This window comes from Phyllostomus discolor, chromosome 1, assembly GCF_004126475.2.
Source record: "Phyllostomus discolor isolate MPI-MPIP mPhyDis1 chromosome 1, mPhyDis1.pri.v3, whole genome shotgun sequence".
Classification (NCBI taxonomy): Eukaryota; Metazoa; Chordata; class Mammalia; order Chiroptera; family Phyllostomidae; genus Phyllostomus; species Phyllostomus discolor.
In genome coordinates this window covers 173,689,001-173,704,592 of record NC_040903.2, presented here as the reverse complement: position 1 = coordinate 173,704,592, position 15,592 = coordinate 173,689,001, and the positions used below count along the sequence as shown (strand labels likewise).

General features: G+C 40.0%; 1 protein-coding gene across 3 annotated transcripts in view; it reads left to right on the top strand.

Annotated features, from left to right (window-relative positions):
- CSNK1G1 (casein kinase 1 gamma 1) overlaps nucleotides 1-15,592 on the top strand; it is a 169,605-nt gene that overhangs the window by 121,486 nt on the left and 32,527 nt on the right. For all 3 annotated transcript variants that reach the window (XM_036009090.1, XM_028505788.2, XM_028505791.2), the window contains exons 6-10: nucleotides 854-1,088; nucleotides 9,528-9,613; nucleotides 11,468-11,552; nucleotides 11,803-11,951; nucleotides 12,597-12,701. In XM_036009090.1, the coding sequence (XP_035864983.1) occupies nucleotides 854-1,088; nucleotides 9,528-9,613; nucleotides 11,468-11,552; nucleotides 11,803-11,951; nucleotides 12,597-12,701 (660 nt within the window). The remainder of the gene's footprint in view (nucleotides 1-853; nucleotides 1,089-9,527; nucleotides 9,614-11,467; nucleotides 11,553-11,802; nucleotides 11,952-12,596; nucleotides 12,702-15,592) is intronic.

Sequence of the window (15,592 nt, the reverse complement as noted above, 5' to 3'; positions counted from 1 at the left end):
GCCCTCTTAGCTCCTCCCAAATTACACACCATTACCAGTTTAAGGAACAGTTAAAACAGTTCCTTTGAGAAGTTTGTCAGCCCCTCAGGGGAGGATGCAAATGCATATTTGTTGGTCTGAGATAGTGAGGGTCTTTTCCACCCTACAGCAAAAATTTGGAAATGGTGGAAAATTGACTTTATTTTTTGAGTCCAAGTCTAAATATCTGTGCTTTCCTTTCTATACTAAGTAGAAAAGCTTTGTAGATCAAAATGAACTTAATGAAATTTTAAATGATTATATGATTATATTATTTTGGGCTATTTTTACTTTCACATATACCATAAACTGCACCTTTACCTTTGCTACTAGCCAGTTCTGTGATATCAGTCCCATATTAACTTCTCTGGGCCTTATGTCCCTTATTTCTGCTGCTGAAAGAGCTGGAATGGCCAGTCCTGTTCAGCCAAGAGGAAGGTGTGGGCAGGAGGTGAATGTGGCAGTGGCCCTGTCTTCAAAGGCTGCCGGCATACTTTGATATCCTGTCTGGGATTAAATACTTCTTGCCGCTCAAATGCTTACTTTCTGAAATAGCATAAAAACACCTATTTCTATGTATCATTTGCAAATTGCAACATGAGGTTTAGCTGGACTGTCCTATCCCATTCTTTTATCTTGACCTTTGCTGTGTGAATATTCGTATCAAAAAATATGTTCTGGTATACAAGAGTAAAATGACTCTGGGTGACGAAAAGAAATGAGTTTTATTTTCATTTCAATAATTGAAACCTTGGGCTGATAAAGGAAATGTTTTGCTGTACTTTTCAATAAGCGTCTTTAGATTTTTTTCTATTATTATTTTTTTCTCTTTTAGCTTTCTCGAATGGAATATGTGCACTCAAAAAATCTCATTTACCGAGATGTTAAGCCAGAGAACTTCCTGATTGGCCGACAAGGCAATAAGAAAGAGCATGTTATACACATTATAGACTTTGGACTGGCCAAGGAATACATTGATCCTGAAACCAAAAAACATATACCTTACAGGGAACACAAGAGTTTAACTGGAACTGCAAGATATATGTCTATCAACACGCATCTCGGCAAAGGTGTGTTTGTTTTCTACTCCATGAAAAGGGTGGGTTTTTAAAACAACTGTTTATTCCAATAACACTTCTGTCCCCATTGTGCATTACAATTTGTGATTCTTATTGCTTCCCAAGGTAAGTGATTTTTATACTTGAGAACTTAAAATGGTAGGTTAGTAACTTTCCTGAGTATCCTCTTGACAACACAAGGATTTTAATTCTTTGTACATTGATCCTTGAACAACATGGGTTTAACTTCACAGACCCACTTATGTGGGGTTTTGGGGGGTTTTTTGGTAAATACTTTGTAAATGTACTTTGTGATTTTCTTAACATTTTCTTTTCTGTAGCTTTAGTGTAAGAATACTGTATATAATAAATCTTATAAATAATGTAACTGACTATGTTATCAGTAAAGCTTGTGGTCAGCAGAAGGCTATTAATAGGTAAGTGTTGGAGGAGTCAAAACTAATATGTAGATTTTTTACTTCAGGCAGTCCATACCCATATCCCCACTGTTGTTCACAGGTCAGCTGTACTATGTTGCCACATGCTTAGTTTCTTAGCTGTGTGGGTAGCTGAATTACTGTATTAAGGTGATAGCATTTGAGTAAGTTTCGTGGTGAGTTTGGTACAGATGACCTTGTACATGACATCAGGCTGGTATCTTCTTTGGGGAAGAGTATTTCACTAAAACATGGACTAGGCTTCTGCTCACTGTATGCAATTCCATGAATAATTCTTTAAGGAAGAGCCTATGTCTTGTTCAGTGAAAATATATTTGCTTTTCCATGAGTTTTGCATTGTATTCAGAATAGACAGTTTGCACAATATTGCAAAAAGCACTAATCGGGGCAAAAATCCTTACTTCTGAGAGGAACTACTCCAGGGGAGAGTATCTGTTAAGAAAAGTCTCAAGAATGGTGGAAGGCCAAGTAGGTGGAGCCCTGGGCCTCTCACCAGCTTCTCCAGAAATCTTCCCTTTTTATCTGTTTTATATATTGGTCTTTCATGGAAAATTCTATTTGGAGACAAGGTTCCAAGGTGATTTAAAGATATATAAATACCACCACCCTAGAGAGTAGACGTATAAACAGAATATCATCAGGTTCTACAATCCTAGACATAGCTAGTTAGCTATGTTATCAGGTATTTAAATATTAATGAACTGTTGTCTTGCCTGGTTGGCTTAGTTGGTTGGAGCATCATCCAGTACACCAAAAGGTTATAGGTTCGATTCCCAGTCAGGGCTCATACCTCAGTTGCAGGTTCAGTCAGGGCACATATGGGAGGCAGCTGATGTTGCCCCACAAAGGTGTTTTTTGCTCTCTCTAAAATAAAAGTCTTTTCTAAAATTGTTTTTAATCTTCACCCAAGGATATGCTTATTGATTTTAGAGAGACAAGAAGGAGGGGAAGGAGAGAGAGAAACATCAGTCAATTGCCTCCCTTAAGCACCCAGACCAGGGATCAAATCTGCAAGCTTTTGGTGTATGTGACAGTGCTCCAGCTAACTGAACCACCAGACCAGGGCTCTCTCTCAAATCAATGACAAATCCACGGACAAGGATTAAAAAAACATATATTAATGAACTGTTATATACTAATAATTGTAAAGATTAGGATAAATAGCTACCACGTTGCCTCATTGAGTAAACTGCACAGATATTCAGATGATGAATTAATATAAGCAAAGAGTAAAAATGACACTTGCAAAGTAGTGTGATGCAGTTTGAGTTGAAATCATGAATGCTGTCAGAATTTTTTAGTGACCACATAGAAATTCTCACTAAATGTAGTATTGATACTTTAAAATTAGACTAGAAGGTCCTCTGCTATTTATTGACAATGTCACTTTGGATAAACTGCTTAATTTTTTTGCCCTGGCAGGTGTGGCTTAGTGGATTGAGCACTTGCCTGTGAACCAAGGGGTTACTAGTTCAATTCCCAGTCAGGGCACATGCCTGGGTCACAGGCCAGGTCCCCAGTAAGGGATGGCAGGGGATGCGTGAGAGGCAACCACACGTTGATGTGTCTCTCCCTCTCTTTCTCCCTCCCTTCCCCTCTCTCTAAAAATAAATAAATACACTTATTTAAAAAATTACTTAATCTTTCTGAAACTCATCTGTAAAATAAAGAGTAATATTTCTCAAGGATTTTGAGGATTGAATGGATAATATATGTAATGCAGGTCTCTTGCATAGTGCTCAATATTCCCTACTTTCTTTTTACAAGGAGACAGACTGTGTTGTAAATAGTAAAGTCATAATTGCTTGGTTTAACTGACAGACTCTAGAAATTGTTGTTCCAGTGCGTGCTTCCTAGGCTCAGCAGATTAAGTTCTGATTTTTTTATTCTTGTCAAGAAAGGCAAGAACAGACAAGGGGAGTGTTAGGTATGTGTTATGTTTGTATAAAGGTATAGTATAATGTTTAAGAAAAAGGGATATGAATCTTGGCTTTTTCACTTAAAGTTGGTGATTTTAGTCCAATAACCTTCCTCCCTTGGCCTCAGTTATTTCATCTATGAAATGGGTATGATAATAGTACTTTACATTATAGGATTCTGTGAAATAATGCATATAAAGTGTTTAGCATAGTGCCTGATAGTAGTAAAGACTCTATAATGGTAATTATCACTTATTAATCATTAAAATGTGTTAAGCATCTACTTTAGTCAGACTGGGTTCCTTCATATCTTGGTATAGCCATTTCTACGGGAATTTCTCCAAACTTGGACTTCCTAGTTCCAGAGTTTTTTTTCAGGTCAGAGCCAACCTGTCGCCATATTTTGTCCTTCCAGTGTTACAGAGACTCATATAGGTGGTTGTCAGATGCACTTTAAACTCGGGCCAGTGTCTCAGACCAGTGAGGTTTCCATAGGAATTCTAATCCTGTTGGCTTTTATTTTTAAATTTTTTAAATTTTATTTCTTTTTAGAGAGAGGGGGAGCGAGTGAGAAATAGAGGGAGAAAAACTTCAATGTGTGGTTGCCTCTCTTGCACCCCTACTGGGGACCTGGCCCGCAGCCCAGGCAAGTGCTTTGACTGGGAGTCGACCCGGCCACCCTTTGGTTCGAAGGCTGCTGTACAGTCCACTAAGCCACACCAGCCAGGGCCTGTTTCATTATTTTAATAGCTTATTTTTTATTGTATTTTTTCCCATTACCATTTATCCCCCTTATATCCTCTTTCACTTTTTCCCCCTTTCCCCACCCCTGCAGTAGTCCACACTGTAGTCCATGTCCATGAGTCCTTTTTCTTTTTTGCTCCATCCTTCCACCCTCCACGTAGAGCTGTCAGCCTGCTCTCTGTCTCTATTTTGCTTGTTAGTTCAGTTTTCTCATTAGATTCCACATATGAGTGAAGTTGTATGATATTTGTCTTTCTCTGACTGGCTTATTTCACTTAGCATAATGTTCTCCAGGTCCATCCATGCTATCTCAAAGGGTAATTTTTTTGGGGGGGTGGGGGGGGACAAGTAGTATCCCATTGTGTAAATGTCCCATAGTTGTTTTATCTACTCATCAACAGGTGGACACATGCTGCTTCCAAATCTTGGTGTTGTAAATAATGATGCAATGAACATAGGGGTGCTTATGTTCTTTCGAATTAGTGTTTCGGGTTTATTCAGATAAATTCCCAGAAGTGGAATCACTGGGTCATAAGGCACTCCCATTTTAATTTTTTTGAGGTATCACCATACTGCTTTCCACAGTAGCTGTACCAATCTGCATTCCCACCAACAGTGCAAAAGGGTTCCCCTTTCTCCATATCCTCCCCAGCACTGTTGTCTGTTGACTTACGAATGATAGCCATTCTGAGCTATGTGAAATGTTATCTCATTGTGGTTTTAATTGCATTTCACTAATGACTAGTGACGTTGAGCATGTTTTCATAGATTTATTGGCCATCTGTATGTCCTCTTTGGAGAAGTGTCAATTCAGGTCTTTTGCCCAATTTTTAATTGTTTTTTTTTTTTTCGTCTTGAGTCTAATAAGTTCTTTTATAAAGTTTGGTTATTAACCCCTTATCAGATGTATTGGTGAATATGTCCTCCCATTCAGTGGGTTGTCTTTATTTTGTTGATAGTTTTCTTTGCTGTGCAAAATCTTTTTTAGTTTGATGTAGTCCCATTTGTTTATTTTTTCTTTTGTTTCACTTGCCCAAAGAGATATATCTGAAAAAATATTGCTACGAGCAGTGTCAAAGATTTTGCTGCATATGTTTTCTTTTTTTTAATATATTTTATTGATTATGCTATTACATTTGTCCCATTTCCCCCCTTCTCTCCCCTCCACCCTGTACCCCCTTCCCACCCACATTTCCCCCTTTAGTTCATGTCCATGTGTCATACTTACGAGTTCTTCAGCTTCTACATTTCCCGTACTATTCTTGCCCTCCTCCTATGTATTTTCAACCTACATTCTATGCTACTTATTCTCTATACCTTTTCCCCCTCTCTCCTCCTCCCACCCCCCTGCTGCTAACTCTCCACGTGCCCTCCATTTCTGTGGTTCTGTTCCTCTTCTAATTGTTTACTTAGTTTCTTTTGGTTTTGCTTTAGGTATGGTTGTTAATATTTGTGAGTTTGCTGTCCTTTTACTATACATGTCTTTTCTTTATCTTCTTTTCTTAGATAAGTCCCTTTAGCATTTCATAAAATAAGGGCTTGGTGATGATGAACTCCTTTAACTTGACCTTATCTGAGAAGCACTTTATCTGCCCTTCCATTCTAAATGAGAGCTTTGCTGGATAGAGCAATCTGGGATGTAGGTCCTTGTCTTTCATGACTTGGAATATTTCTTTCCAGCCCCTTCTTGCCTGTAAGGTCTCTTTTGAGAAATCAGCTGACAGTCTGATGGGAACTCCTTTGTAGGTGACTGTCCCCTTATCTCTTGCTGCTTCTAGGATTCTCTCCTTCGTTTTTACCTTGGCTAATGTAATTATGATGTGCCTTGGTGTGTTTCTTCTTGGGTCCAACTTCTTTGGGGCTCTCTGAGCTTGGATTTCTTGGAAGACTGTTCCCTTTGCCAGATTGGGGAAGTTCTCCTTTATTATTTGTTCAAATACGTGCTCAATCTGTTGCTTTTCCCCGTCCGATTCTGGTACCCCTATAATTCGGATATTGGAACGTTTAAAGGTGTCTTGGATGCCCTTAATCTTTTCCTCAATTTTTTGAATTCTTATTTCATCATGCTTTCCTGCTTGGTTGATTCTATCTTCCTTTTGGTCCACTGTATTGTTTTGAGACTCTCATTCCTTCCTTTCACTATTGGCTCTCCTCCGCGTGTCTTCCTGCATCTGTTTTATGGTAATCTGCATTCTTTCATCTAAATTTCGTCCAAAATCAACCAATTCTGTGAGCTTTCTGATCACCAGTGTTTTGAACTGCGCATCTGATAGATTGGCTAATTCTTGGTCGCTCAAAAGGATGAGTCCTGGGGGACTGATCTGCTCTGTTGAAAACATATTTTTTCCCCCCCGTCTCTCCTTTTTTTTTTCTGGTCTGGTTGCTCTTGTTACGGTGGGGGGCAGAGCCTTAGGTGCTCACCGGGGCTGGGCACCCCAGTCGCTAGATTGTGATGTTATAAGTGGGGGCGGGGTGGGAGCGGGGCGGGAGAAAACAATGGCGGTAGTTCCGTTCCCCTGGACTCAGACCCTTGTCTGGGCTTCTGGGCCGCGAGTTCTGCCCTGGTCCACAATCGCTACCCCTCTGGGTCTGCCAGCCGCAGCTTGCGTACTCAGGGATCACCGCTGCCTTCTTGCACGCCGGATGGCTTTTGCGCCAATTTCGAGCCAAACCTTCCCCCAACCTCCGCGCGCCGCCGACCCGAGCCAGCCCCGCGCCCGCCTGGCTCGTCCTTTCCTACCAGCCCGGATGAACGCGTCTACTTCAACTTCTTGGCTGCCCGACTTTTATTCAGATAAATCCTCTGCCGGATCTGGGTGTTATTCTGATAGTAAATTATTGTTGTAAATTACTGGTTTTCTAATCTTGGTTGTACGAGGAGGTATGGTGCGTCCACCTATTCCTCCATCTTGCCGGAAGTCCCTGCCTATGTTTTCTTCTATGTGTTTATGGTTTTGAGTCTTAACATTAACGTCTTTAATCCATTTTGAATTTATTCTTGTGTGTGGCATAAGAAGGTGCTCTAGTTTCATTTTTCTGCGTGTATCTGTCCAGTTTTCCCAGCACCATTTATTGAATAAACTATCTTTAGCCCGTTGTATGTGCTTGCCTCCTCTGTCAAATATTACTTGACTACAAAGTCATGGTTTATTTTTGGGCTCACTGTTCTGTTCCATTGATCTATGTGTCCATTTTTATGCCAGTATCCAGCTGTTGTAATTGCTGTGGCCTTATAGTTGGATATTAGGTAGCATGCTTATTCCAACTTGGTTCTTCTTTCTCAAGATCACTGGTGCCATTTGAGGCCTTTGTTGTTCTGTATAGATTTCTGAAATACTTGTTCTGGTTCTGCGAACTATGTCATTGGTATGGGGATAGGCATTGCGTTGAATCTATAGATTGCTTTGGGTAGTATGGGAGTTTTAATGATGTTAATTCTTCCTATCCATGAACAGTGTATGTGTTTCCATTTGTATCTTCTTCAGTGTCTTCTTATTTTCTGAGTACAGGTCTTTAATATCCTTGGTTAAATTTATTCCTGGGCATTTTATTTTTGAAGCAATTTGAATGGGATTGTTTTCTTAATTCCCCTTTCTGATAGTTCATTATTGACACATAAATGCAACTGATTTCTGGATATTAATTTTGTATCGTCTACTTTACTGAATTCATTTATCAGTTCTAGTAGTTTCTCAAAAATCTCATTTTATAATGACTAGGCTTTGCTGTGAAGAGAAAGAAGTTGCCCTTTTTTCCTGTAGAACTGATCAATATTGAAAATGTGGAGAGTTTCGCCCTCTAGTGTTCAACTAACTAAAGTGCAACCATTTGTTGAGAATTTTTTATTACCAAGACACCTCTTGTTACAGGATATAAAAATGGAGAGCTGATGAGTAGGTGTGATGTAGCATGAGAAACTACAGGGTGTGGTTCCTCTCACATCCCTGATTTGTGGGAGGCCTCACCTCACCCTGCTTCTTCTTCTTTAATTTAAGTTCTGTTACCAAACTCTGCTTTTGTCTGATGGCTTTTTGTTTTCAATTACACATAAAATTCATTGCAAACTTGAAGCCAGCTGAGTAGACAAAAGCTCCTGGTCTTGCTGTTTTATTCTATTCTTTTAAAGGTCATTTCAACTGATGTATATCAACTCTATTTTATGTTACTTATTTATCGATCATATCAGGGTGCCTCTAGTGACCACCTTTCCAAAAATCTCCTTCAAATGGCAAATTCGAAAGCTGCCTTTTCTTTGTTTTTCTGTACGTAGAGCGCTGTTAACTCTTCTGTGCAAACTGCCCGTGCTTGGTGGTGCAACAGTTAAACACACGCTGAGTAGCTTTCCCTGCTTCCCTGGCTCTCCTGGGTTTTACTTTCTGCACAAGGAAAGCACAGTCAAATTTAAGGTAGCCCCTTAGTCTTGCTTCTGTATTTTTTTTATAAAACCCTAAACTTGATTCTGAAAAATAAACATAAAATGTCTGAGATGAACCGTAGTTGGCAAATTAGAAATGGAGGTATGAACTACTTAAACCCAGTCCGACAGTCATTGGTGCTGTAGGATGTTCTCTGAGATGAAGTTACAGTTCTGCAGTTCTTTGTCATTTCATCATTCCAATTAAAAGAAAGAAAAATCCAGCAACCTGTCTTATGATAAGCTCTCAGAATGCAGGGTTCCTGTTTTAGATGCCCACAAAGGGCACCTCAGCAATAAATTTTAAGTTTTTCTTAAGGTGGCTGTGGAACATGGTGCAAATGGAATGGAGCCAAGAGATTATACACTGATGTTGGGTTTTATCAAATTAAATTTTGATATTAGTGTTTTTTTTTGTTTGTTTGTTTTTGACAAAGAGAAAGCAGTAGCCATGTACGCCAGGCATTCTGCAGCTGTGTCTTCACAGGCTGAGCCAGAATGGACAGTTTAAACAGCTTTAGCTGCTAGTCTGCTGCTCACTTTTCTTTGATGGTAACTAAGGGTAATTGTAGCCCATACACTGAAAGTAACATTCCATTTAAATTATCGTACTTTCAGGAAGGTGACAGTACTGAGTGAAGGGTGGTTACTCACCGTTTAGTGGTCTGGCCTTGTTTTAGCTTAGTATTTGCTCTTTTCACTTCATATGTACCTGTCAGTGACAAGTCTAGACAGAAGAGGTACATGTTGTTTTTCTTGTGTTGATTTAAAATACTATCCCTGGTTTCGATATACAAGGAATTCGTAAGCAGAACCCTTCTAGAGCAGAAGGGTCTCTGAATGGACTGCTTTGGTGTTGAGCCCCTTTCTACTTCCATAACTGCAAATGTAATGTGTGATCTGTCTTCCCTTTTAGAACAGAGTCGGCGGGATGATTTGGAAGCCCTAGGCCATATGTTCATGTATTTCCTTCGAGGCAGCCTGCCCTGGCAAGGACTCAAGGTATCCTTGAAAGTGCTCGGTGGAGGTCTTTGTTTCAATGCTCAGTTGTTAATGAAGGGGTTGCTGACTTGCTGTCTGCAAGAAGCGCAAAGGGGAAGAAGACTGGCTAAGGGATGAAGAGCAGGGACCAGTTACATCAGTCTGTATTGTAGATGTTTACCTGAAGTTTGAAGGTCTGTTTTGCTCACAATTGTCTGTTTCCCCTTCTGAATCCTTGTTCCTTATTTTTGGATTTTCCATAATCTCTTCTCTCATTCCCTCCCAGCCTTGGCAATTCCGCTTTTCTCTCTGTCATTATGCCTCCCCCACTACTATTATGTAGCAAGACGAGTGTTCCCAGTGTGTTGGGGAATTTCTGGGACAAATTGATGACAGCAGCTGCTACACATTTTACCAGCAAGGCTAGCAGGGCTGGGTGTGTTCCTAAGGGGAACTGGAAAATATTTGTTCATTGTATGTAGGCTGAGTGCTCACCTGAACTAAAACAAAAATACAGGCTTAACATTGCTTTTCCAGTGCTATACGGAATAGGCCTACACAAGCAATAGCCATTCCTTGTGAAACATGCAGCTTGAAGAAGTAGCCTTCCTTTGGTAGGTGTCAGTACAGTACATATATGTCAAAGTTAATTGTTAATTATAAATATAACCATTGTAATTACTCTGTGTCTCTGGCTGTAGACTAGAAAATGGTAAGCTTCTAGCCCATGCTAAGTCCCATTAGATAGTTAAATGTGAAACATACTTTTTAGTTGAATTTATATCAACATGTTAGCTCTGAGTACTCCTACACCCGCTACCCCCCCTACACTCTCTACCCCCTCCAAAAGGGCAGAATGATTGATTTTGCTGTGTTCTCTAGAACATGATCTTGAAAATAAGGCTTCTACCCCTTCCTTTCAGGAAGGTTTTCTTTCTTTCCCCTTAACTTCCTCTCTTTTCCTCTCCTCCACAGTCTTCTCCTAGTCATATATGTCTTCTCATGGATACTGACAGTTGTCAAATAGAGTTTCACGTCCCATTTGCTCATTATATAGCCAAAAAGTGCATTCATGTGTATGTGATTAATCATTTGAAACTTTCTCATGGCTCATGAATCATTTTAATGATAGGTCTAAAGTTTCTCCACCTCACTTTAGGATGTTACTGCTCCAAGCCAGGTGCGGCAGGCTAGGTGGAGAGCCTCCGGAGGCTCCCTGGAGACCACATTGTCGGTCTGAGCTCCAGAAGCCCTGTCTGTAGCTCCGGGCAAACTGTACTTGGCCACTTTGAGCCACTGACATAGATCAGACCTATTTGTTAGCCATGCCTGTATCGTAGATGACACTTTCCCTCTGGAACCACATTGTAGAAAGGCACTGCTTTCTGCTCTTTGTTCTGTTTTCTATTCAACTTCATAATATATACAATGTAGAGCCCTCTATCTGTCTGCCCCAACTTGGATTAGCAGTATTTTTCATCTCATCATAGAGCTGATCTAGTAAGGGGAAGGCTGAATCACTTTTGAACCCAGTAGCCGTGGGAGACTACTGCGCTCCTGCAATGTTGATAATGTTGCCACGTACTTTTATTTTCTTATCCCAGCCACTTGTCTCATTACATTTCATGGTGCTTATCTGAGACTACTAAGTATATTTTTAAGTAAACATTCCAGAACACAGTAGATGTTTTATATGTATCTCAATACATCATCTCTTGTACATTTCATATTTGTTAGTGTTAGAGAGAAACACAACTGAGACTGTCTCACAAACCCAGCCAGTTTGAGTGAAGTGACCATTATGTTCCCAAACACCCTGGGCCTCCCCTCCTTAGTGCCTCTTTCCAAATAACTTTCTCTCTTTACTCTCTACAGGCTGATACATTAAAAGAGAGATATCAAAAAATTGGTGACACCAAAAGGAATACTCCCATTGAAGCTCTCTGTGAAAACTTTCCAGGTAAGATGCTAAAAGGACACATTAGTAAATGTGACTAAAGCTTTGAAGTAGATGAAGACCATGACTTGGGATCTCTAGATGAAGGAACTCTCCAGAAAACTTAGATTTTCTTTTATTGTTATTTAGACCAAGATAAGTTTCATTGCTTTCATTTGGTCCATAAAGAAAACACCTGTGTCAGATAACCTGAGCTTCTGCCCATGGGGAGCGTTCAGCTAATGAGCATGGCCTTTCACCTCTTTCCTAACAGAGGAGATGGCGACCTACCTGCGATATGTCAGGCGATTAGACTTCTTTGAAAAACCTGACTATGAGTATTTACGGACCCTCTTTACAGACCTCTTCGAAAGGAAAGGCTACACCTTTGACTACGCCTACGACTGGGTCGGGAGGCCTATTGTGAGTATGTCCTTCTTTGCCTCCTCACCGTAGACCAGCAGTGCCCCACCCCTGTACTCGCCAGACTTCGTGCTTGAATCTAGGAGCAGAAAAAAAAACATTCCTTTGACTGTAGACTTAACACTTACCAACCTATTCAGGGTGATGCCATAGATTGCTCTTACTAGAATTAGGAAGTAGGAATAACTAACTACCTTTATACGTTTTTAAGATTATGACCAGTGTGTCCTAAGATATCAGAATTTAAGCCAGTTTTGAAGAATTTTTATTTGAATGATCTAGAAGCTGAAGCTGGATAAGCTGTTAAGGTGCTTGACTTGTATAGGAGTGTAACCCAGCACCATAGGACACTTTTGAGTTCGCTCTTCTGGCCAGGGATCACAGGGCCTGGGAGCATGCTAACAGACATCACTGTAGGATTTTTTTTTTTTAATTTTCAAAGGCAAGCTACTCTCCAGTGAATTATTGAGGACCAAGATGCATCCTTTTTTCAGATAAGCAAACTGAGAAGACAAGAAGACTTGAAACTGCCTTTGGTGGCCGAGAATAATAATCGCTATATTCTATTAGAATTCGGTGTTGTCCTTTGCAGAGGCATGAGTTGGACCTGTTTTCCCCATTTGACTTATTGTTATGTTTTTCCAGCCTACTCCAGTAGGATCAGTTCATGTAGATTCTGGTGCATCTGCAATAACTCGAGAAAGCCACACACACAGGGATCGGCCATCACAACAGCCTTTGCGAAATCAGGTATGTGTTGGACCTTCACTGTTTCAGACGTTCCCTTTATTTGTGGCTAATGTCAGCACCGAAATTCTTTGGCTCCTCTGCTTAAGTGTATACACTGAAATTAAAGACAAAGGCTATGCCAGCTTTCACTGGTGTGGTGGGGTGGCATTCTAGCATCCCTCTGGGATCGTGTAATGGCACGGAAACACAGCCAGTCACCTTACATGAAGCATCCACTCTAGAGAATCTGGGCCTGTCGTAAACTGCTGGCTGAAAGGACCTGCTAGACAGACAGGGTATATGGGCTAACCCACTTTGGGTCTCAGTGGCCCTCCAGTGTGCAGCTCTTGCCAGCGCTGGCTTCTCCTTGCTATTTAGAAGGATGGGTGATTTGGACTTCCAGCTGACCTGTGAGTGAACTGGCACCTCCACTGCACCTCTGTCCTGTACCCAGGTTAACTTTAGACTTATGGGAAGACCCGACTTTGCTTCAGGCCACTCCAGGAAGGCTGTGACATCTCCCTTTCAGTGTTTATGCCTAGGGAAGCTAGTGGTCTGAGTGAGAGGCTTCTCTTAGCGTAAAGACAGAGGAGGCAAACACACAAAAAAAATCTACAAACTTGATGACATTTAAAGAGAGGAGAAACTGATTGGGAAATGAATATGATGATTATATTATATTGCTGAAAGAAAAATGAGGACTTCAGTAGACAAATAAGCAAAGAATAATAAACAGATGCACGTGTGCTTGCACATGCACACACACACACACACACATACACATAATCATCATTACCTGTCACATGAGTGTGTTTCTCCCCACCCCTGACCTCACTTTTTGTCTCCACAGATGTTTTTACAGTGCAACAACACTTCTCTCACAGGTGCACATGTGAAAATACATGGGTTAAAAGTAGTCTATAGAAATACATACACGCACGTATGTATAGTGAAGTACTTGCAAAATATAGGTAGACTCACCAGTAAGTCAACGTGCTTGGCAAAATGTGTGGCTTGGTTAAGAAAAAGAAATGTGTAAAGGAAGGAAATCTATGTACGAGAGAGTGGATAGGCAAAAAGTTTGGGCTAGCAAACTGTGTACCCTAATTATATTTATAGCCGCATGCTTTGACCAGAGCAGTTGGCTCAGAATTGCACGTTGACAACAGAATACTGTCAACTTCTATAGTTGTTCTCTCTCCTACCCTCTTTTTAAAAGCATGGTTGAGTACACAGTTAAACTGACACTCTCATACATTGGTCTTTGCAAATTGTTACAAATACTCTAGAAAGTAATTTGATAAAGTTATTGTACTATTTGATAGAATAATCTTACTTCTTTGAATCAGTCATAATAAAGCAACCCAAGATACAGATTAGGTTACGTGTATAAAACTGTCACAGTCCCATTTGCAGCAAAGTTTTAGAAATGACCCACCTATCCAGTTATAAGGGAATGGTTATGGATCTAGCTCAAATCCTTCATCAAATAAACTGGGTTATAGTAAAAATGACTTGCAAATGTTATATGGTCACTTAAAACATATTTAGGAAAACTTGGAGCAACCTGAAAATGTTTATGGTTCATATAGTGAAGAAATCAGAATACAAAATTAGAAATCCTTCAAGCTTTCCCCTCAGGAAAAGGGAAAATGAGAGGATCAATGGGAGAAGATAATGCCAAAGTATTAACATACTTAGTGTTGGAAGAGGTAGCATTCTGGGTAACATTTTCCTAAAGTATTCTATAATAAAGTTATATTACCTTATAATGAAAATGCATTTATTGGAATTTTCCTTAAAAATGCTTTTAAGGAAAGCATTTAGAAAAGATCTAGAAAAATAAATAATTTAAGTAATCAGTGCAGTCTAATCAATATATCTGCCTGCTCATGGTTTTTGGAATATTTGAAAACTGAAACGTGTTTTCTTTGGTTTCCCTGGTGTTTTCTGCTTCAATGAATTCATAATCAGTGCTGCTGTTTTGGAGGGATTTTTAAAGTGTAGGAACAACAGATGGTTGCAGACTTAAATTGCCAAGGTAGAAAATGAGGTCAAACAGTGTCTGAGAAGTTACAGAGAATTCCAGTGTACTTTTAAATGAGATCTCATCTGAAAGGCAGTAAGCTTCGTTTTGGAGAGTTGCATCTGAAGATCTCCCTGATTTTTTTTTTCCAGAATTTTTAGTATCCCATGGCCACTGAGGGATTGAAATTCCCCATATTAATGCAAATGTTACATCTCCTTTCCAGCAGGATTCTGAATCCTTGCTGAGTAGAATTCTTTCTGCCCTGTGCCCTGTCGGTAAATGGATTTCTAGTGTCTGTTAAGCCTTTCCACTGTGTTTAATCTGTGGTCTCATTGCCTATATTCCATCTCTAAGGTTGTTTTCTTGTGCTTATTTTTTATTTTATTTCTTTTTTAAGAAAAATGCAGCTAAATGTGTCCCTTTTATGACTCCGGGGTCGAAAGCAGTATGATTTTTTAGACTGATTCTCTTCAAGTTTTGAAGTCAGCAAATATTTTTTCAGCAACTTTGACTCAGTGAATCTAGCTGAGGACCTACTATGTGAGGTATGTCGTGGGGATACCAGGATAAGTATGAGTCCTTGTCCTCAAAGAAACGACAAGCAGGTAAGCCAGGTAGCCAGATGACTGTGGCACAAGGCGGCACAGATAAGCTTCCCAAGTTGCCAGTTACCGTCATCAGGGATTGGAAGGCGACATTTCATCTACTCTGAGTGTGACAAAGAGTTTCATGAAAGCAGCTGCATTTGAAATGCTCTTAGAAGAATTAAGTGGAAATGAAAGTCATTTCCAAGCCAAAAGAAAGTCAAGCCAAAAAGAAAATATGGGTAACAGCAAATTATCTAGTTTCATTTTGCTAAAATATATGGTGTGAGTAAAGGAGA